The following is a 23,449-nucleotide window of genomic DNA, read 5'->3' as shown; positions in this document are numbered from 1 at the left end:
GGTGTATTGTCATGTTTGGAAACTGCACTGCACTAATCTGAAGGTTTGCACTGATGTACCTGTTCACTCCACAACTTTTCCCCTCAGAATCCAAGGCTGCATTTGCAAACAAGGAGTCTGTACAGAAGGAGGTAAAAGCTATTCTCTCCGAGAAAGCTACTCTGAGCTGTGAGGTGTCCGACTCTCAGACTGAGGCGAAATGGTACAAGGAGGGCAAACTGCTGAGCTCAAGCAGGAAGATCCATGTGGAGTCAAAGGGCAAGAGCCGCCAGCTGGTGGTTGACAGCGTGGAGAAGAAGGATGCTGGGGAGTACACCTGTGAGGCTGGAGCAGAGAAGCTGGTCTTTAAGATTCAGGTGGAAGGTAGGGAGGGTCTATCTGCTATTAGCGCCTGGTTGCTCTGCGTTTGGCTAGTGCTTAATGTTTTTGCCTCCAACTGTCTTTTGCAAATTCATAATGACTGTTTTCCTTGAATTATATTTTCCACTTTCTTGTCTGTGCTCTGTTATATTGGAACAATATCAAAGCACTTTGGATCCAAAGTGCTTAAAGTGGCTTGGTCTTGCACATTCTTTCCACTTTCAAATTTGTTTTTATGCAGCTCATGTAACATTATATGTATGTAAGTATTTTGAAGTTGGAGTTATTACCATTTGTATTGTCTATTTTTTTTCCTGGAAGAGGAACTTTTTTTTGTACTCTGCTTCCAGTTTTAGACCCTGTTTGGATGACCGGGCAATCCATCATGTTGTTATTCACTTGGATTGTCACCACTAATTGGAGATGCGTACAATGTTTTTGTGTCCTTCCGTTCAGAATCCAGTAAGTTCCAGAAGAAGTCTGCCATGCAGGACACAGTGATGGTTCAGGAGAGTGAGAATATTATCTTGGCCGCAGAGCTGGTGTCAGAGAGCACAGCAGTAAGGTGGTTCAGGGACGGTGTGGAGCTGAAGGAGAACAATAAGTATGAGACAAAGAAGGAGGGTCTGTCTTGCACCTTAGTGGTGAAGTCTGCTGAAGTCAAAGACAGCGGCACCTACTCCTGCCAGACGGCTGACGACATGCTTGAATTCAAGGTTGAGGTCAAAGGTTAGATTACACATTGAAAATCTATTTGGATTCATTTTTGTGTGATTTATAAAGACAATTGGCGCCATTTTGAATGAGATCACAGTGGGTCAAAGTTGACATATGGCCCATCCTAGTGTAGGTCAATGGGCTATTAACTATATCCAATAAAGGTCCATACATCTTTCAACCACGGGTGAATTAATTTTGTGCCTTATTTAAGACAAACCATGTATTTGTATTAGTAAAATTACATATTCATAATGTCAATGAAAACAGGTTTGCTTTGCTAATGAGCTACATTAGCTGCTTTGCAATTTGGCTACTGCATAGACTTTGGAAGAACTGCTGAAACTAGCACTACCATTATTTTGCTATGACTGAGCACAGCTCTGGTTTTCCTATATGGCTGCATTACAAAGTTAGCATTTTTATTTATTGTCGTACATGTGTGTCATTTTGGGCTAGCCTGTAAAGCGCGCGCACGCGCACACACACACACACACACACACACACCAAAACACACAAACACACACCTGCACGCATGCATGCATGCAAGTGCACACACACACGCAAACACACACACACACACACACACAAACACACAAACACACACCTGCACGCATGCATGCATGCAAGTGCACACACACACGCACACACACAACTATTACATATATTGCCAAGCCCCAGTCTGATTTGTAATTCAATGTAAATCTAGGCTGATTGTTCGGTTGTACCTCCCAGAGCCTCCCTTGAAGTTTTCTGTGAAGCTGGAGCCAGTAACTGCAGAGCTGGGTGGCACCCTGACTCTGACCTGCGAGCTGAACCGGGCCAAAGGGGACGTGCTGTGGCGCCGCAATGGCACTGAGGTCAAGCCCAGCCTCAAGTACCGCATCAGCACAGACGGTGCCAAGCGGGTCCTGACCGTGACAGGGGTGGCCAAGGAGGACGAGGGCGAATACAGCTGCGAGTGCCTGAATGACAAGACCTCTGCCAAGGTCTCCACTAAAGGTGGGCGAGACGGTATTGCTGATGTTTTCATGTAGGATATGTAATACACTTACTGGAGGAGTGAGATACAATATAAACCCACCGGGAATGAGCTTTTGGCATGTTTACCTTGGAATGTTGGGTTATTATATGGTTAAACCTGGCATAATGCTAAAGATATACGAATAATACTATTAATAATAATAATAATAATAATAATAATAATAATAATAATAATAATAATAATTAAAAGAATATTGCTTATCTATATTAAAACAGTAATAGGAACATTAACATATTTATGTTTTAATGTTGTCCATTTTATATTTAAAGCACAAAAAATTATGTGTATTTGAGAATTAATTGTTTTTCGCATGATAAAACTTGTATGGAATTTGGAAGTAGCATATGTAACGCTGCCTTTTCAAGCCTTGCATAAATAAGTCGTACTTTCCTTTGATAATAAACTGTCAAACTATAAAAGCAGACAAGAGGCATGCAGTCGAGATATTGCAAAAGAATACAGTGTGGGAAAGGCAACAGTGTTTGATATAAGGAAGGAGGAAATGCCAACCAAACAGCATAGTGGTTCTTAAAACTGGTGGTTCATGTCGCTTTCAAAATAAAATAAAAAAAGCAGTGTTCAGGATGGCTTTCATTTCCAGTGCCCTTGTATCATGTTCTACTCTGCAATTCTTACTCAGTAGCAACACCATTTTTATTCCTTTGCCTTGTAATAATTTTTTTGGTTTCTTTAATAAATATCAAAGCTATTGGATATTCATAACAAGAAATCACTCACTATAGGAATACTACCTGTTGACTGCATTTCAGCTCCTCGGGTTGTGAGGTTCACAGCCAAGCTTAATAATGTAGCAGCGGTGGAAGGGAAGGACGCTACCCTCAAGTGCAGTGTATCCCCAGCTGACGCAAAGGTGACGTGGCTCCGCAATGGCGTGGCCGTCACCGCTGGGCCCAAGTTCAAGATCGCACAGGACGGGGCCAACCACTCGCTCACCGTTACCTCGGTCAGCCTGGAGGACGCGGGGGAGATCACCGCTGACGCAGAGGGGAAAACTTCCAAAGCGAATCTACAAGTGCAGCGTGAGGATTGGCCCATTTCATATCCCCTTAATATCCCCTTTCACACATCCCTGTGGATCCTGTTCCACACCTCTTTTGTGTCTTGTCGTATTTTAAAAGTGTATTCTGCCTTTTTTCGCAGGGATTGGAGGTATAATATCTCCAAGATATAATGTTAACTGCAATGTCAACTTAAGATATGATTTTTTTTCCCACAGTGACAGTTATGAATTGCCTAACTGTCCATTTAACACAAAACATAAACTTTAAAAGATAGAGCAGCATGTTTATTATTAATATATCATTTATATTTGGGAATTGGGGTTTGGGAATTGAGTACTAATAGAATTTGAAACATTGGTTACCATCCCCAAAACATGTTAAAACAGTATTTAGTAGTAAAAATGGACGTATCATCAGCAAATGATGTGAAAGCTCTTCTAATTTACTTTCTGTTGGGGAAAGGCTTATTGAAGGATGGAACGGGACCTAGTCTGCATTACTTTAGGTGTGACAGAACTTTTCACACAGGTCGCCAGTTGAATTGCCACTCATTTTTATGTTTGAAACCAAGGACAAAAGCCACCCTGATACCATAATGTGAATGCTATATTTTCCCTAAGATTAATAGGTGTTTTTATAAGGGATAGAGATGGCATAGAAAATCAGAAGGTTCCCTGTCCCTTGTTGTAGACTGTTGTGCAGGCCACTGGCTTTGCACTCTATGGGTTACCGATTCACGTTGCTCCTGTGGGGAATGTGCCCTTGCAGAGGTGCCTGTGACATTCACCAAGAAGCTGGAGAACTGCACGGTGCAGGAGCAACAGGACGTGCGTCTGGAGGTGGAGCTCAGCAAGCCCTCCACCGAGGTCAAGTGGATGAAGAACAGCGTGGTGGTGCAACCCGGTGGCAACATGGAGATCCTCATTGATGGGGCTCGGCAGACCCTCATCCTCAAAAAAGTCACCTTTGCCGACCGTGGGTACTATTCCTGTGAGACTCTGGATGACAAGACCCAGGCCAAACTTTCAGTGGAAAGTAAGAGCTATAGGCAACCGAAGGCTGTAGCACGTACATATTCCCCGATTGGAAAATCGTAAAGATTTTCTTCTGGCTCCTTATTGTGTGGGAGAACCATTATATCATAATGGTTCATTTGATAAGTCATTTGTCATGTCACACCAAACATTTGTGCCATATGCCTGGTGTGACATGCTCACTATAAGACTGGACGAGGCTGTAATGTGCCTTCTGCTGGTTTCCTGTTTTGCAGTGAAGAAAATCCAGGTTGTGAAGGGGCTGCAGGAGGTGAAGGCCCATGAGAAGGACACGGTGACGTTCGAGGTGGAGTTGAATCACCCAGACGTTGAGGGGTCCTGGACCAAGGACGGAATCAAGCTGAAAGCAGGGTCAAGCTGCCGCATGACTGCCCTGGGCAAGAAGCACGCCCTCACCCTGTCCAGTCTCAAGATGGAGGACACGGGGATGATTGTTTTCCAGGCTGAAGGGGTGCGCACCTCTGGCAGACTCACTGTCACAGGTATCCTGCACTTTTTTTTGTTTCTGACTTTTATTTCTACCTTAGTAGACTAAATGCTACATGCAACAGTTTATGTATGGGGATACAAGTGTTGATTGCTGTGTGTTACTGAGATTAGAACATGTTTCAAATACAAACTGTAAACTTTCTGCAGAATTTGCAGTTGAATATATGAGTTATAAATACCATTCATGTTAATTTATTCAATTTTCAATTAATTTATTTTTGGACAAGCTGTAGAATGAGTTGTTTCTTATGACTAACCAATGTTGGCCTGTTATGAAAAAGAAAATTATTTGTTTCTTCTGAGTAGCCAACTTTGGCATGTTAGGAAAAAATAATTACATTATTATTATTATATTATGTACAGCTTTGTGTATATTAAGAAAGCATCCTAATATGCACTCATTTACACTTGAGTTTTGGTGATATGTAACAAGGCTGGGAATTATTTGAATGCCTCAGAGATGCCATGCATTGCATGTAACATTGTGCATGTGACACATGGCACTGTAAGGGTCAATTGAAGGACATGGCTTTGGTGGGTTGGATTTCCACAGAGCCTGCTGTGAAGTTCACCAAACATTTGGAGGATATCAATTCCCCGGAGAAGGAAAAGGTTACTTTTGAGTGTGAGGTTTCCCGTGCCAATGCAGAGGTCAAGTGGTTCAAGGTGGGCCACCCTGTCATTTCCTATAATCTATTTTCAGAAGGACTATTATTATTTCTCTCCTCATTAATTCAGTTAGTCCTTCCTTTTAGTTACCTGGGAAACTTCATGATACATTGTGTATGCAGGGATACATTTCAAAAATATATTTACAACATTATTTAGGACATATATTTAGAAAATATTGCTGACGTAATTTGAAACAGTTACTGCCCTTGGGGACAAGGAGTAATGTGAGTAACGTCAACAACAGTGAGCACAGTGCCTGACCACCTCAGAGTGGCACGAAAACAACTACCATGTTTTCTCTAAAACAAATATTTGATGAACATAAAATAACAATAAAATAAAATAATCAAATTTTAAATTTTTTAAAGTGCATGCCCATAACCAAGTGCACTGAAAAGTCCCTTGTGTTCAGGATGACGCTGAGCTGAAGCCAGGGAAGAAGCTCGGCATTCACTCACAAGGCCTCAAACGCAGCCTGCTGATCCACAAGTGTGCCTACGAGGACCAGGGACAGTACGTCTGCGATGCCACGGACGACAAGACATCAGCCAAGCTCAACGTCCACGGTACTCCTCATACTTCATAGAGAGGACATTCTCTGATCTCAATTCACCACTTATTTCACAATCCTAATTATACGCAACATTACCAACCTCTGTACTAGCTTCTGTAATAATTTACATACTGCGTATATTAATCTTCGTCTGTATGTTTGTGTACGTTAAAGTTGAACGAGAAGCAAAGTTACCTATCTTATCATTAAAGCTGAACTGGGAAATGTAACATTCAGAACTGATGTTAGTCAGCTATCTCTCTAACACTGTCTCTTGCACCCAGCACGAGACATTCAAATTGTGAAGAAGTTGGAGGATGTGGAGGTGATGGAGAAGGACAGCGCAGCCTTTGTGTGTGAGATCTCCCATGATGAGGTGGAGGGCCAGTGGCACAAGAACGACAGCAGACTCAAAGCTGGGGACAACATCAAGATGAGACAAGAGGGTGAGCTGGATGATCGTCATCAGTGGAGACCTATAGGGGTTGTTCATGAAAGATCCAATGAGCTCCATGCGGGAAGTACCAGCCAGGCTTGCAAAATCTTGCTTTGTCTTTCTTGCAAAGTCTTGCTTTGTCTTTCTGCTTTTTAGAGTATTTCTCAGAGGTTTTAAGTTGTTCAGGTAATTACCTCAAAGTCTTTTGAAATAGGCTACCATACATAACCTTTAAAATATTATGAATATTATGTTACTTGATGGCTGCAATCTATCAGAACTCTTTTTGAAAAACAAATAAATCAACAAAAGAAGTCTTCTTGATGTTTCGGGTTTGCACACACAGCCAATCAATACAGCATTTATATATTAATCAGAATGAAATTAAAGCACTGTTCATTATTGATGATTTAGTAATTAACACAATTAATGCTTCATTATTATATTGGTTCTTTCTGTATTGTTTTCTGGATCACAGGTAGAACCTATGTCCTACTATTTAAGTCTGTGACGGTTGAAGATGCTGCTGAAATCAAATTCACAGCAGAAAAGGCTGAATCAACAGCTAAGCTGAAGGTTAAAGGTAACTGTAAACAATGTGTGTTTTTACCACAGCAAACATGGGAATATCAATTCAGCAGGGAAGTACAACACATCACAATATTTGAACACATGACACTGACATACGCAGCTATTAGTTTTAAAAACTTGGCTCTTCGTAACCTTTTGACTCATTCTGTCAAATCAATTTCTCCTTTCCTGAATTCTTTGTGGTGGGCTTTAAAAACAACTTGTTTACTGCAATTCTAAACAAATGACCACATAATAAATTATTAAAAGCTATTAGACTACATTAATACACATTAACTGGCTAGCTAGCTACAGTAGCTACCTGGCTTATAGCTAATTATCTTGGAAACAAGGTACAAGCTAATGAGACAGTATGCCTTGCCCTGTTGAATGCATTCCTAGTTACTATGGTGTAGCTATTCTCAGCTGTAGAAGTTAGTGAGTGTAATGTAGAGTATTTATCTGGAAAGATCAGTCTTTTTGGCCAATTATGATGGTTTGTCCTTGGAAATTAATAAAGGGAAATAACCATAGGATTAGCACAGGCTATGCAGGTATAATTAAGTAAATTTGTGTTCTGTGTTTGTGTTTTAATTTGTAATTTGTGTTTTGAGAATGAAGCAGGCAAGGCTACTGAAACAAAGTATTTCAGCTTCTGAATACAGTATTCATTTAAATAGCATGCAAAAATGCTTATCACATGCTTGCACTGTTGTTTAGAACTTATGTTTCAATGGGTTACTAAGTGCAGCAACCCTAAATGGCTGCTGGTAAGACACTTAATTTCATAAGTGAGCCACAGTACAGGATGAATGGTGATGAACCTGCTTTTGCATTGGTGGTCTCTTGTGTAGAAGTAGACTTGTAAGATGTACAGGGTTATAAGCTTATAGGTTGCACTGGGTGGCTTGCACTGGATGGCTTGCTATACAGCACACCGCGGTACTGCGGACCCCAGAGCTGACCTCAGTTGGGCTGGCGATCTATGCCACGCTACCTCGCTGTGTTTTCAGAGCTACCTGTGCGGATTGTCAAGAAGCTCCGGGACAAGATCGCCATGTACAAGCACCGTGGCCACCTGGAGTGCCAGGTGTCTCGCCCAAGTGCCAAGGTCAGGTGGTACAAGAACAAGAAGGAGCTCAAACACAGTTCGAAGCATGAGATCACGAGCGACGGAATCTATAGGAAGCTCACCATCAACGATGTTGACTCCGCTGACGAGGACACCTACACCTGCGATGCTGGCGATGACAAGACCTCTTGCAAGCTGCTTGTGGAGGGTAAAGCAGGCATTTCTCTGTACAGGGTGGATGGGATAGCTTGGGTTGGGAACAGAGCTGTCCAGATAAAGGAGATCGCAAAAGGTAGCTAGGTATATGATTCCTGTGATCATTAAATTTGGGGTCTACTGACAATCTCAGCGGTACTCAATTTCATGCTTGAGTTGCAGGCTCAATCCAAATGAGAGCTCTCTCAAACTGAAAAAAAACAGGGCAAAAAAACTTAACAAGCACCTCTTCTGGGAATTCTGAACAATACGAGACTGTAGGTCCAGCCATGAATTGGTCCCTGGTGTAGGAAGCAGGTTCTGTACTGACGCGCCCCCATTCCCCCTCGCAGAGCAAGCCATTAGCATTGTCCGACAGCTGAGCGCGGTGGAGGTTACGGAGCCCGCCGCGGCACGCTTCGAGGTGGAGATCAGCATCGAGGCGGGAAAGCCGCCCAAGTGGACTCTGAGCGGAGAGCTACTGAAGACTGGCGCAGACGTGGAGATAGAACATGAGGGCACGGTGCACTCCCTGACCCTCAAGAAGACCAAGCCCGCCATGTCCGGCCCTGTGCAGTTTACGGCCGGGAAGAGCAAGTCTGTGGCCCAGCTCACTGTGAAAGGTTAGCAGCGCCCACTTCCCTGAGTGGGCAGAAAAATGTCCTTCTTTTTTCCACGGACAGCCATGGTTTCTTTTTTGGTATTGTCTGCTGAAAGGGCTGATTAAAATAGGGCATTAACATACCAGATTATCAAAACCAATGGTCCAGCTCTGATCCCTTGACCTTGTTTAATGCAAATGGTCTCTCGGGGATGTCTCAGTTTCCTGTCTGATGAATTTGCAAGTGGGTTTGTGGACTACTAGTCTTATGCTAATTCATCTTGGAATGTCTGGTAGGACTACTTTAAATCCTTTGGCCAATTGGCGTAATCCTAATGTACAGGATGTATTGGATGTTTAGTCAGGGGGCCCATTGTAAAAAATAATGTGCTGTTCCTGGAAGTGATGTCACTGCCAGAGGAAGCTCAGTCTCCTGTGATAGGACCTTTGCTATATTGGCATAGCAGGTTCATATTCATTACATCCGTTATGTTACTTTGCAAGGTAAAAACACAACAAAATTTATTTTAGACTGTCATTATTGTCTCTTGAGTTTAGTCAGTTACTATAGGAGTCACTGTATAGTGACAACACCAGATGCCTTTTTGCTTCTATTCAGAGCGCTCTCTGGAGGTTGTACATCCACTCAAAGACACAACAGCCAAGGAGAAAGAGTCGGTTACTCTCAGCTGCAAGTTTTCTGCCCCACCAAAAGAGGTATGCTGGTTCAAAAGTCAAACGGCCCTGGAGAGCTCCAGCAAGTACAGCATGAAGCAGGACCAGAGCCGCATGGAGCTGACCATCCACAACTTGACTGGTGGGGATTCTGGGGAATACCGCTGTGTGGCTGGGGCCTCGGAGAGCAAGGCTACTCTCACTGTGAAAGGTATGGAACCCCCCTTTTTAAAAAGGGATCTACCTGGCCTACTCATTTGATTTAATACTATTTGTGTACATTGTGTAAAAAGCAGAAAAAAACAGGAGAGCTCTACCATAACAAAGACATTATAATATTTAATATTTATAAGATATTATAATAAGACATTTTTTGAATAGAAATTCTCAGGAAATTAAATGGTATATCTTTTCTGTGATCTGTGATTTTGAAATTCTTTCTGCCCTCTAATTGTGCTCCAGTCCGGGATGTGAAGTTCACCAAGCACCTGCAGGACTTGGAGGTGGAGGAGGACGGTGACGCCACCCTCACCTGTGAGGTCAACTATGCCGACGAGGAGGTGCAGTGGCTGCTGAACGGAACGCCACTGTGCACCAACGAAGTCAACGAAATCCAACACATGGGCAAGACCCACACTCTCACCCTCAAAAACCTGGCTCCCCAGGATGGAGGGACCATCACCGTCACCGTTCGGGAAATCAGTGAATCCGCTACCCTCAAGGTCAAAGGTGAGGACAGAACTGTTGAACTGAACTGAGCTGTTAATCTTTACACCGAAGCAACGACCCGGGTGTAACCAATGTTTGCATTTGGTGTGAAAGGGTCAACCCATGTTATCCGACCGGGGGCTGCAACCCTGCTCACAACCTGGGATTTCCTGAATCCCAAATTTCCTGAATCGGTGCTCCGAGTCTTATAATCGTCCTCATGCAGAAACAATGTCCTGAAACTTTTATATAAATGATGGAAACCATATTCATGTAAATGTATATTAGAACCAAACTTCCCAAATTTACAACAAAATCAATCAAAGACTTGAATGTGGACTTGGTTGGTGCTTGATTGGAATAGATGAGCTATTCATGGGTTCATTCTTCTGAATTGCGATTGAATCATTTTTAAATCGGCTATCGGCTCCTGTGCTTTATGAGTCTTTGAACTTGGGGGTATACGTAAATGTGGGAACCCTGTCTTTCTCTCTTCAGAGAAGCTGGCTGTGTTTCTCAAATCCCTGGATGATGTGGTAGGAGAGGAGAAGGGGACAGTCACCTTGAAGTGTGAGGCCTCCAAGCCCCGAGTCTCTCCTGTCTGGAAGAAGGATGGTGTGATCCTGGCTGCCAGTGACAAGTATGAGCTGCTGCACTCTGGGAAGTCTCTGGGACTGACCATTCATGACCTTACCCAGGACGACACAGGAGAGTACACTTGCGATCTTGGCACCGATCTGGCTAAGTCCAAAGTCACCGTACAAGGTGTGTTGACCTGGGAGTCTGTTTTCTGAAATGTGTGTTGACCTCGCAAATGATATGTTCATCCACCAGCAGTGGTTTGAATCAAACCACTATGAATACTGCTGTAGGACATTACATCAGCCATAATGTAGAAATGTCCATGTGGACACACTCTGTGGACTTTATATTTGGGGTGTGATTCCATTCATTTAATCTGGTTGACAAGTAATATTGAGGCAACCAACAATATGGGAGTACACACTTCCCTTAATGAAGGATGCCACTAAATACACTAAAGCCGCGTTTCCACCAAAATTACCCGGAACTTTCAGTCCCAGGAACTACTTTACCAGGAACTAAAAGGTTCCTTCAACCAATGGTTGTCTGCGTTTCCACCGGGGTCTAAAGTACCGCGAAGATTAGGCAAATTTAGCCCACTGACGTATGAAAAAGCAACGTTGTCGTCGGTCCGTCTGTCATATGATTTCTTCCGTAACCCCATACTACCACCGAAGTAGCCTACATTATTTTCTAATAACCGGGACAGCCCGGAGGGGTTTATTCCACTTATACAACGGGTTACCAACAATGACTATATATGGTTACTTTTGTATTTATTGATTTTCATATATCCTCTCAAACACATTCATTATGTTTTTATGCGAACATTCGCTTTCATGTCTTGACATCCGAAGCGACAGAATGCATTCACATTTATATGTATAACTGGCAACAACAACAGAAAACATGCACACGTTGTAAACAATTTGCTGTTTGATTACTTTCTCGTCGTCAATTCCATATAGGCTAATCGCAAAATGACAAGAATAGAACGAAAACTCGGACTTGCGTGAAAATGTAAATTAGTAGTGGTACAGCCACCGTTTGCTTTCCTTCGAAGTTACTGCTAGCCGAGCAGCGAAGTGTGCCCTCCAGATGCGAACCATGCACCATAAATTAGTCCATAGTCTTCCTGGTCTTTTCGTGGAATTGAAAAATGGCAGTAAAATTGAGTAAAATTACGGCAGTCTGAAAAAGCTAAAGGGAAGATTACTAGAATTAACCTGTTATTTTACCCGGATAAAAAGTGCTGATGGTGATTTCCAGTTTGCTTGTACTGTATCACCAATGTTAATTATGCAGAACTACCGCATACCTCACACAACTGTATCAAACGTTTTGAGTCAATTACAACGGGCTAACAAAGAAAATCCGGAAGAAAATATTCAGCAACCGAATTAATCCGTTTGAATGTTTTGGTAGCCTACGTAATATGCTGTCCCAGCACGAATGCTTAGCATTTTATAAAACGAATACTAAAGCAAGAAAAGAACAGAAGAGCACACGTTATAATTCCAAGACGTTGACAGGCTATAACCAAAACTAGGCTACTGCGCCGCATAACGTACAAGTTTGATTTGAAGTTATTATGAAAATAAATTGGTTTGCCGCTGCATATTTTCAAACATGGCGGGTAATGGCGGAAAATAAATACAACACAAATGTTGCGAGTACTCGACCAATCAGAAATGTTCAGCGCTGCAAGCTCCACCCAAAAGGTTCCTGTACTTTCGGAAAGTACTACCCCCCGAGCAGGAACGTTTTGGGGGGTAAAACAAAGCCCCCAGAACTAAATTTAGACCCTAGTTCCTGCGGTGGAAACGCACTGAGTTCCTCAAAAGGTTCCTAGTTCCGGGGTATAGTTCCTGCGGTGGAAACGCGGCTTAAGACTACTGTACATAGAAATGCCATAATTACTGAATTCCCTGTTAAGCCTTTTAGCTTTATCAGTGGGAAGTTATATGAAGTTTTATTGTTAGTTATATTGGTTGGTTGTTAGTTGTTTAGCATTTTAATGTGTTCCCTGAATGCAGACCTGACCATTGGCATCACCAAGCGTCTGAAAATGGCAGAAGTGAGGGAGGGTGAGTCCTGCAGCTTTGAGTGCATCCTATCCCGCGAGAGCACAGAGGAGTGCTCCTGGACCGTGAACGGTCAGCCCGTGGTCAATGGTGGCCGCTTCCAGGTCTCCAGCAAGGGCCGCAAATACACACTGAACATCCAGGACGTGTCTGCCAGCGACGCTGGGGAGGTGGTCTTCACCATCAAGAACCTGACCTCCAAGACCACGCTATCTGTCAAAGGTGAGCTGCCTACTTGCCCTACAGAGATTTTGAGGTCTTTCTGAGGTAAATTGACACTGTCATTGACACTGACAACATAAAATTCAATCTACCAAACAAAATGATATTAGGGCAAGCCCACACAAAGTCTTTTATCCCATAAAAAAAAAAAAAATTACTTCATGCACTGCTTTATGAAGGATGACATGACGTGATACATTATTTTGCTTTCCTCAAGAGTGACATGATGTGAAATTGATCATGTCAAAAAGATAAGAATTCCTGCCAAATACTGTGATAGTGAAGGCATTATACCATGCCAATTGGGATTGGTACAAGGAAGGCCATCAAGGGGGACACTGAAATGTGATTGGTTCACAGAAGGCTGTTAAAGTGATGACTGACATATGATTGGTGCAGGGAAGGCCGTCAAAGTGAGCAGGGAGCTTCAGGACATGCGCGTAGCCCCAGGAGAGGATGCCGAGTTCAGCTGCGAGGTCACTAAGCCCGGGGCCCCCATCAAGTGGTCCAAAGATGGGAAGGCCATCAGGAGGAGCAATAAGTACGAGATCAGCCAGGACGGGTGCCTCGCCAAGTTGCTCATCCACAGCACTACCACCAGGGACTCCGGCGAGTACTGCTGTGAGGTGGACGATGCAGCCACCACTAGGGCCAAACTGGAAGTCAAAGGCAAGCGAAACTCCCTAAACACGCTCTTCACCCTGAACGCATCCCACAAAGAAATGTCTCGAAAGTTTCATTCTTTACTCGCTCCTTAATTAATTACTTTATTTACTTTATTAAATCAATTGCATGCATTTATCACTCACCTGCTCTGGCTGGTATCCACAATTAATTATGCTGCACAGTAAGTGTGAAATTCAACACTGCATATTTGTTCCTAAGTCATATTCTTCAACATGTGATGGGGAATATACTTTTGATGAACAGCATCAATTTATATCCTCAATATATATATGTATTTTCCCACTTCCTTTATGTCTGAGGTAAAGGTACAGTAAGACTGTACTTTAAGCTCAGTAGCCCCCCATTCTCTCTAATCTATAGTTAGACTTCACTTAAATGCTTAATTTCCCTCCCTTTCTCTACAGTTCTTTAATCTATCATAAGCCTGCTTAAATTCTGCAGTCCCCCCCCTCCCCCTGCAGTTATGTAGTCTCCAGTATAACTGTACTTAAGTGCTACAGTTCCCTCCCCCTCTCTCTACAGTTTTCGGGTCTCCAGTAAGACTGTACTTAAATGCTGCAGTCCCCCCCCTCCTCCTGCAGCTCTCTAGTCTCCAGTAAAACTGTACTTAAGTGCTGCATCCCCCCCCCTCTATAGTTCTCTGGTCTGTAGGACTGTAAGTAAATGCTGCAGTTCCTCCCCTCCCCATTCCTGCTGTTCTCCAATCCCCAGTAAGCCTGCACTTGCAGCACTGCAGGTCTCTCCCTCCCTCTACAGTTCTCCGGTATCTTTGCTTGCAGAGCTGGACCAGCACTTCACCAAGCAGCTGCAGGATGCCGAGGCGGAGGAGAAAGGCACGGTGACGTTGGAGTGCGAGACGGCCTGCCCCGCCGCCAGGGTCACCTGGCTGAAGGGAATGGCAGAGCTGCGAGCGAGCGAGAGGTACGAGATGAAGAAGCAGGGCACCCTCCTCTCCCTCACCATCAAGGGGCTAGAGAAGAGCGACAGTGATGCCTACTGCTGCGACGTGGGGACCGCCCAGAGCAGGGCCAGGCTGACGGTGCAAGGTAAGACCCTGGTGTGGGAGGAGGCGGAGCTGAGCAGAGAACCACCCACGGTGCTGAATATGCAAATGAAGAATTGTGGGTAGGAAGCCTTTTGTGGTCTTTTAGGGAAGTATTGTATTTTAAGTGCTGTATTTTAATTTGAGTTGCTAACTTGACAAATGTAGCAGTATGTTGAGGGCTTGGTGCTTAATGGTTGTACTCTTGACTACTTAGGAAGCTGACCAGGGTGCAAAACAATCGCATTATGAGAGTAAAGCAGATATAAAACATTTCTTTATTGCCTCACATTCGTAGTGAAATGACTGTTCCATCCATATTATGGTTGCATTAACATTGCAAATATAAAAGTTGTTGAATTTACAGAAATGTATAGGAGAACAGAGGATGTCCACCTGTGACTGTACTGTAGCTCTCTCTGCACTGCATGTTTTGGAGCGGCCATATTTCCCATATTATTCAATTTGTGCAAAAACTGACACTACTGTAATTTATCATTCTTGCTGGAAGCTGTGAGGATATCCTGTGGCCACTAGTAAGATTTATTTGGCCATTTCCGTTTTGTGTCTTGTGTCCGTGTGTTGTTGTCTTGTTTTGGTACACTTTCTGTTGTATGTTGGCAACTTTAAATGTAATTGCAAGTATTGCATTCTTATTTTCTTGCCTTTTAATAACGTCTTATTGATTATCTCTGTCAAACTGTTGTCTTGTTGTAGTTCTTTACGTTTAGTGCTCTTGCTGTCTGCATCCTGTTCCCACTGTTGGTCTAAAGCACTGATTCTTAAACTTTTTAGTATTGGGACCTAAATTAGAAATACATTCTAGTATCAGGACCCAAGTGATAAGTTTAGTGCCTTTCAGAGACCTGTCAAATACACATACAGTACTTGCATAGCTTAGTGGACTACAGACATGCTCGGGAACCCACCACATACACTCCCGTGACCCATTTTGGTTCCTGACCCATAGTTTAAGAAACACTGATCTAAAGTATTGTTCATCCCGGTGTAATTCCATAGAACTACAGACTGGTGCTATTCTTCCTTCCCTTGACTCACACTGAAACCAGTCCAGAGCACCAGTGGCACTGACCTGTATGTGATGGCACATTTATCAATGTCTCTGTGTTGCACCCTAGGTCAGAAAGTGCAGATAGTGGAGGAGCCAGAGGACGTAGAGTGTTTAGAGGGGGAGTCGGCCACCTTTAAGTGCCGCATCAGCCCCAGCGAGTACGTTGGCGTGCAGTGGCACCTTGACAAAACGCCCCTGCACACCAATGAGCTCAATGACATCCAGACCCTGCCCGGTGGCTACCACTCCCTCACCGTCAAGAAGCTTACACTCAAGGATTCGGGCACCGTCTCTGTGGAGGCTGGGGACAAGCGGGCATGCGCTTCCCTGTTAGTCAAAGGTAAATCCCTCCTACGCCAGCTCTGCCACCTCTCCCGGAGTGTCACATTCTCCCCTCCTTTTCCAAACACCTTCTGTAATGTGAATCATGTCTGTGAGGACTACCATCGCTTCCCACCATTTTCTCATTTGTTCTTCTACTACGGGCTGGGCTCTGTCCTGTGTACATCAGATACAAGTGGAAGGGGGTACCACAATGGGAATGTACTGTCAGTAAAGTGAGGATTTGTTTTAAAATATCTACTTTCTGAATCCAGCAGTTTTAACAGTTAACAGCCTTGTTTAATGTTCCGCACTCTGAATATCGATCAGCAGTTCATCAACAGTTAACATTTCTCACTTATCCACCATACAAAATATATTTGTTTGATTTAATTTGGTCATTATTATCAAAGATACATTATATGACCATAAATTATCTGGACACCCCTTGGTCTGGGGCTGTTTTCCATGGTTTGGACTAGGCCCCTTAATCTTGTTACAGCGTACAATCAGATTCTAAACAATTCTGTGCTTCCAGAATTGGGGAAGGCCCTTTCCTGTTTCAGCATGACAGTGCCCCTGGGTACCCTGTGAGGTCCATATAGAAATGGTTTTGTCAAGAACGGTGTGGAAGAACTTGACTGGCCTGCACAGAGCCCTTACCTCAAACCCATCCAGCATGTTTGGGATCAATTGGAAAGCTAACTGTGTGCCAGGCCTAATAGCCCATCAGTGATGCTCGTCTGGCTGAATGGCAGCAAATCCCTGTAACAATGCTCCAACATCTAGTATAAAGCCTTCCCAGAAGAGCGGAGGTTGTTATAGCAGCAAACTCCATATTAATGCTCATAATTTTGGATGGAATGTTGGATGTCAGGTGTCCACATACCTTTGGCCATGTAGTGTATCACTTATGAATTAAATCTCAGAATTAGTTGATAGCTTGAGCAACCTGTTGAACCTTTGTCAAAATGTACAAGTCACAACCAGGTTAAAATTAAGCAATGTAGTAAGTTACACAAGTATTCAACATTTCATCTTGAAGGTTCAACTACCTTAACAAACAATGCATGTTTCAGACATGGACAAGTTACAACCACAAAAGGAATTAATGGTAATGGTAAAAGTAATCCCAGGAAAACAAAACCAGAAGTCCAAAAACCAGAAGGCAGCAGAATGTTACAAAAAGCAAGGGATGAAAATGTAAAAATGCCAGATGAGCTGTAAGATAAAGCGGACCTGGCCTGGCTTTAAATAGTGTTGGACTCATTTTAGACTGTCAGCATGACTGTGCAAAATGAAATAATGATGAGCCTTATGCGCTAATGGCCTGTTCTCATTAATTTGTTTTGTTCATAAATGTACACTGGTAGGAGTTGGCAGGCGGATTATTCTGCTAAAGCTATGGTTTTAGCCCCATGGACCGCACTATGCCCGTGCCAATGCTACTGTTGTGACTGTGGATGAACAGTCACAACAGTAGCATAACTGATGAGGGACTGGACAGCTCAGTTGCTGGACTGCAGAGTAATGAGCAGTCCTTGGCTCATCTGCACTCCCAAATTGAGGGAGACATTGTGGGAATGAAACAGGCTTATAAATAAGATTCAGCATTGCAAAATGGAAGAAATAAAAGAGAGGGTTGATAAAAACTACAGGCAGCCACAATAATGTTTATACTGGTTATTGATTTGAATAGTTTTGAAATGTGCTGATGTGTGATTTTTAATATACTGTAATAATGGAGGACTGAAGGCACTAGAGCACCTCCTGCTATGTCTAAACTGTGGGTCAAACAAACCCAGCTGAGCACAGGGAAGATCTTGCTATATCATGCATGTGTCGGCCTTCTGTAATTTTCAGAAAGGCCCATCTCTATTACCAAAGAGCTGAAGGACTGCGAGGCTAAAGAAGGAGAAGACTTGGTCCTGTCGTGCCACATTTCCAAGAGCTGCGACGTCCAGTGGTACAAGGATGGAATCTTAATACAGGACACCTCCAAGCGCCTGACCAGTCGGTTGGACACAGAGGCTGTACTGACCATCTGTGGGGTGGGCGAGAGTGATGCAGGCATGTACAGGTGCGAGGCCGGAGGGGCCAGAACCGAGGCCCGGGTCACAGTGAAGGGTAAGGACAGAGCCACCCCAGAAACCACACAGCACTGGAACCCTCACATTGCTTATTTAACCCTGATTATGAATAGCTCTGACCCTGTGACCCTTCCTCTCATGCATCAATCAACTGCCATCTTTGCTTCACCCAGAGATGGGCAAAGATACATCAAAATGTATCTTGTTACAAAATACAAAATACCCCTCAACTAAGATAAAATACATGTATTTTGTATTTTCAAAATACAGGAAAATACATTTGTAACATTGGGTATTCTGAATTTGGCAGAAAAAAATGGCAGAACATTCAGATTTTTATGATGTACAGAAGGCTCTGGTGAGAGTTTGAACCATACAGGAAGGAAGAACAGGAAGTAGAATGCCACTGTATATGCATATGCCTGTACTGTGTATGTACATATTTTACCCAGGCATAAACACACTTGCACACATATATACGCATGCACATGAGATGCCAGAGATTTCACTTTACTGTTCAAACTTTCTTCTTGGACTTGACATGAAGAAATCACTAGAAATAACAAGAAGCTGTGTTCAAATACTTGGATTAAATGCTTCAACAGAGCTTTTTTACCAACTGCCTGCTTCATTTTATAATTAATCTTCTGTCATTTAGCAATCAAACATGCACAGTATAAAACCTGTGGGTAAAAAGGATACGCACAAATCACCAGTGGTGGTAAACAAAAACGGTACTCAAGAAAAAGTATTGTTACATTATAATTATATTGACTCAAGTTGAAGTAAAAGTATTCATAAAAATAACTGAGTAAGAGTAAAAAAGTATCTTGTAAAAAACCACTCAAGTAGTGAGTAACTTCAGTAGATGCAATTTATTACATCAATGTAGTGAGTGTGTCTAAGTGTATTGTTCTTCATTTTAAGATGTATTTACATGATTTTTTTTATGAATCATGGATAAAGTATTTTGAGTATTTTGAAAATACAAAATTACTCCACTTTAAAGTATCTTGTTACAAATTACATTTGAAATTTTTCAGCCCTGTCAAATACAAATTACAAAATACTCAAAAGTAATTAAAATACGTATTTCAAATATAAGTATGAAATACTGCCCATCTCTGGCTTCACCCCTGGGGTTCTTGTAACATTCTCACTAAACCTTCTCTATTCATGGAGTAGTAGTTTGTTGTAGAGGGTGTTTGCTTGATTGATATGTAGGTGGTAGTCAGCTGTTTTACTATTTATGTACCAGGTATATTGCTATTGGTTTTGGTTCACTGCATACAGCTAAAGTGTGCCTCAGGTAGTTATATGTTTTATACCTATAACTGGTATTATAATAAGATTTATGGATATCTCAGTGGTTTAAATTATCTTTTATGCAAAAGCCTGACTATCGAGTAGTGTTTGTGTTGACACTACATATGATATCTTGAAAAGTCTGCTTTTCAGCCATACTGAAGTCTCACTTCAGTCTTATTTTGAAAGTAGGGTCATTTACCCCTTCAATTGGATGTTGTATGTGCATATGCATTCATTATTCATGGAGTTACTCTGGCTACAGCTTTCAGAAAGTGGTAAGGAGATCATTAGTTACAAACAAGAACAATACATTGACTGCATGTTAACATTCACCAGCATGCTCAACTTCGGCTTCTCTCAAGGTTTACATTCTGTTACTTTCCTTTTTATATTTAAGCAAAAGAAATTCTGTGTTTCATACTCACAAATGTTCCACATCTTCCATGCATCACCGAAGAGGCTTTGTGTGATCTAACTGAACTTTTAACATCACCCATTCTAATCATTATGTCATCTCACACACTTGAAAGTGTTGAATGTATTTGTCTTGAACCCAAAACTGTCAATTGTAGCTCTCCCAGCTGAGTTTGTACAAAAACTGAAGAACCAGGAGACCAAAGAGGGAGGAAGTATTACCCTGTGCTGTGAGTTCTCCAAACCAGGAGCAAAAGCACAGTGGAAGAAGGGAACGGATGTATTGACATCTGGAGATAGGTACAAGATCAAGCAAAGTGATACAACCTTCGAGCTGAATATCAGCAATATGAAGCCAGAAGACTCTGGAGACTACAGCTGTGAATGTGCAGGCCAAAGGACTATGGCCAGCATCAAAGTCCATGGTAGGATACCACCATTGAACCACCAGAAACTCCTGTCCTCTTTTATATATATTTTTAAATACTTCTGTTTCCTCTAATTTGCCATACCTGTGGATTTCAGTCAATTGTATGAGGGAATTAGAATGAGGAGTACGGTATTTCTTTGAGGTACATCTAGACATATAGACTATATAATGTAAATCTATTTCCCCACTACTCATCATTAATTTTGATTTCATAATTTATTTATATAGCACCTTTCAGAACAAAGTTACAAAGTGCTTCATAACACAGAATAAGCATAATACAGAACAGGAAAGATGGAAACAAGGATTAAGAAATAATAAAAATGAATAAAATCAGAATGAACAGTTTAAAGCACATAAATTGAAAATAAATTATTTAGAATACCTCAGTGCCTTATTTTTTAGCACCCTGCAGAATTTTTTTCTTTTCTGTAATTCTTTGGCTCCACGAATCTGCAGCAGGAATATTTTTTTCTTCTCTACACAGCATTTATTTTCTATAATTTGTAGGGTTTCTATCTATAGATGTTTTGTTATACATTTTCATTCTTACCATCTACTTCAGAAAGTTGTGAGTTATATTCCAGTTGTTGTTTAATCTGGTTTTCAAAATCAACCAATGGTTTCCCAGCGGTTCCTGTCACCTTCAAGAAAGAGCTGAAGAACCAGGAGTGTGAGGAGGGTAGCAGTGTAACCCTGCTCTGTGAGCTCTCTAAACCTGGAGCCCCAGTGGAGTGGAGGAAGGGAAGAGAGGTACTGAAGACTGGAGACAAATATAAGATGAAGCAGAAGGACTGTTCTGTTGAGCTGAAGATCTGCCAGCTGAAACCTGAAGACTCTGGAGACTACAGCTGTACCTGTGGAGACCACAGGACTACAGCCACTGTCAGTGTCAAGGGTACGAACAGTTTGGTTTCATCGCTTTCATGTCTATCTCCAGAAGAATCCCCATCACTCTGGTTTAGGAATCCATCACTGTAAATTGGTTAAATTAGCTTTATTATTTAGCTTTTTGCAAGGATGGTCAATAATTTCATCGTCTGGATTGTTTGGCTTTTTGTATTGATATTCTAATGAATAAGTTGGCAGGTTTCTTTTTCCCCTGTGCCATTTTGCTTATCTTGCTTGGTGAACCGTGGATTTTCTTGTGTATTTTCGCTCATGGCTGCTATCAGACTGGTCTATCTGCAGACGTGTAGCCTGTTATGTTTAGTGATTTACCCATGCATGTGGTTCCTCAGCACTGCCCATCACATTCACTCGAGAGCTGAAGAACCAGGAGTGTGAGGAGGGTAGCAGTGTAACCCTGCTCTGTGAGCTCTCTAAACCTGGAGCCCCAGTGGAGTGGAGGAAGGGAAGCGAGGCATTGAAATCTGGAGACAAATATAAGATGAAGCAGAAGGACTCTTCTGTTGAGCTGAAGATCTGCCAGCTGAAACCTGAAGACTCTGGAGACTACAGCTGTACCTGTGGAGATCACAGGACTACAGCTACTGTCAGTGTCAAGGGTACGAACAGTTTGGTTTCATCGCTTTCATGTGCATCTCCAGAAGAATCCCCATCACTCTGGTTTGGGAATCCATCACAGTAAATTGGTTAAATTAGCTTAATTATTTTGCTTTTTGCAAGGATGGTCAGTCATTTCATCATCTAAATTGTTTGGCATTTTGATTTGATATTGTAATGATTGATCTGGCAGGTTTCCTTTTCCCATGTGTCATTTTGCTCATCTTGCTTAGCGAACCCTGGATTTTCTTGTATATTTTCGCTCATGGCTGCTATCAGCATGGTGGTATCTACAGACGTGTAGCCTGTTATGTTTAGTGATTTACCCATGCATGTGGTTCCTCAGCACTGCCCATCACATTCACTCGAGAGCTGAAGAACCAGGAGTGTGAGGAGGGTAGCAGTGTAACCCTGCTGTGTGAGCTCTCTAAACCTGGAGCCTCAGTGGAGTGGAGGAAGGGAAGAGAGGTACTGAAGTCTGGAGACAAATATAAGATTAAGCAGAAGGACTCTTCTGTAGAGCTGAAGATCTGCCAGCTGAAACCTGAAGACTCTGGAGACTACAGCTGTACCTGTGGAGATCACAGGACTACAGCTACTGTCAGTGTCAAGGGTACGAACAGTCTGCTTTCTTCTCTGCCATCTGCATCAGTTCCGCAGATTCCACAGATGTTGTCCCGTCACTTTGGTTTAGTAACCCATCTCAGTAAATCAGTTAAATTCCCTTCAGTATTTTGCTTGTACATCAGTGTTGTCACTTTCACCCTGTTGATTGTTGAAAATTTACATTGATATTTTAGTAAATTAGGTTACTCGTTTCCTTTTTACATGTGCTATTTTGCCTACACCATCATGTAATTAGTGGTCTCTAGATATTGCTGTACATTGCACCTCATAGCTGCTAATAGCATGGTGTATCTGCGGACATGTAGCCTGTTATGTTTAGTGATTTACCCATGCATGTGGTTCCTCAGCACTGCCCATCTCATTCACTCGAGAGCTGAAGAACCAGGAGTGTGAGGAGGGTAGCAGTGTAACCCTGCTGTGTGAGCTCTCTAAACCTGGAGCCTCAGTGGAGTGGAGGAAGGGAAGAGAGGTACTGAAGACTGGAGACAAATATAAGATGAAGCATAAGGACTCTTCTGTAGAGCTGAAGATCTGCCAGCTGAAACCTGAAGACTCTGGAGACTACAGCTGTACCTGTGGAGACCACAGGACTACAGCCACTGTCAGTGTCAAGGGTACGAACAGTTTGGTTTCATCGCTTTCATGTGCATCTCCAGAAGAATCCCCATCACTCTGTTTTGGGAATCCATCACAGTAAATTGGTTAAATTAGCTTCATTATTTTGTTTTTTGCAAGGATGGTCAGTCATTTCATCCTCTAGATTGTTTGGCATTTTGATTTGATATTTTAATGATTGAGCTGGCAGGTTTCCTTTTCCCATGTGTCATTTTGCTCATCTTGCTTAGTGAACCCTGGATTTTCTAGTATATTTTTGCTCATGGCTGCTATCAGCAT

At 42.5% G+C, this 23,449-nt stretch overlaps 1 protein-coding gene across 27 annotated transcripts in view; it reads left to right on the top strand.

Moving 5' to 3' along the window:
* obscnb (obscurin, cytoskeletal calmodulin and titin-interacting RhoGEF b) overlaps positions 1-23,449 on the top strand; it is a 112,388-nt gene that overhangs the window by 32,806 nt on the left and 56,133 nt on the right. For 23 of the 27 annotated variants that reach the window (XM_064346971.1, XM_064346986.1, XM_064346985.1 and 20 more), the window contains 25 exons: positions 88-363; positions 817-1,089; positions 1,813-2,079; positions 2,893-3,162; positions 3,913-4,179; positions 4,415-4,681; positions 5,242-5,354; positions 5,773-5,926; positions 6,198-6,359; positions 6,828-6,932; positions 7,933-8,199; positions 8,540-8,809; positions 9,407-9,673; positions 9,925-10,191; positions 10,669-10,935; positions 12,789-13,058; positions 13,458-13,727; positions 14,525-14,791; positions 15,927-16,199; positions 18,044-18,307; positions 20,151-20,417; positions 21,054-21,320; positions 21,664-21,930; positions 22,275-22,541; positions 22,903-23,169. In XM_064346971.1, the coding sequence (XP_064203041.1) occupies positions 88-363; positions 817-1,089; positions 1,813-2,079; positions 2,893-3,162; positions 3,913-4,179; positions 4,415-4,681; positions 5,242-5,354; positions 5,773-5,926; positions 6,198-6,359; positions 6,828-6,932; positions 7,933-8,199; positions 8,540-8,809; positions 9,407-9,673; positions 9,925-10,191; positions 10,669-10,935; positions 12,789-13,058; positions 13,458-13,727; positions 14,525-14,791; positions 15,927-16,199; positions 18,044-18,307; positions 20,151-20,417; positions 21,054-21,320; positions 21,664-21,930; positions 22,275-22,541; positions 22,903-23,169 (6,171 nt within the window). The remainder of the gene's footprint in view (positions 1-87; positions 364-816; positions 1,090-1,812; positions 2,080-2,892; positions 3,163-3,912; positions 4,180-4,414; positions 4,682-5,241; positions 5,355-5,772; positions 5,927-6,197; positions 6,360-6,827; positions 6,933-7,932; positions 8,200-8,539; positions 8,810-9,406; positions 9,674-9,924; positions 10,192-10,668; positions 10,936-12,788; positions 13,059-13,457; positions 13,728-14,524; positions 14,792-15,926; positions 16,200-18,043; positions 18,308-20,150; positions 20,418-21,053; positions 21,321-21,663; positions 21,931-22,274; positions 22,542-22,902; positions 23,170-23,449) is intronic. The other 4 variants (XM_064346989.1, XM_064346990.1, XM_064346969.1 and 1 more) reach the window with 3 other exon arrangements.

Source organism: Anguilla rostrata, chromosome 8, assembly GCF_018555375.3.
Source record: "Anguilla rostrata isolate EN2019 chromosome 8, ASM1855537v3, whole genome shotgun sequence".
NCBI lineage: Eukaryota > Metazoa > Chordata > Actinopteri > Anguilliformes > Anguillidae > Anguilla > Anguilla rostrata.
The sequence above is the reverse complement of the archived record's forward strand: the minus strand, read 5'-3'. Positions and strand labels throughout refer to the sequence as shown.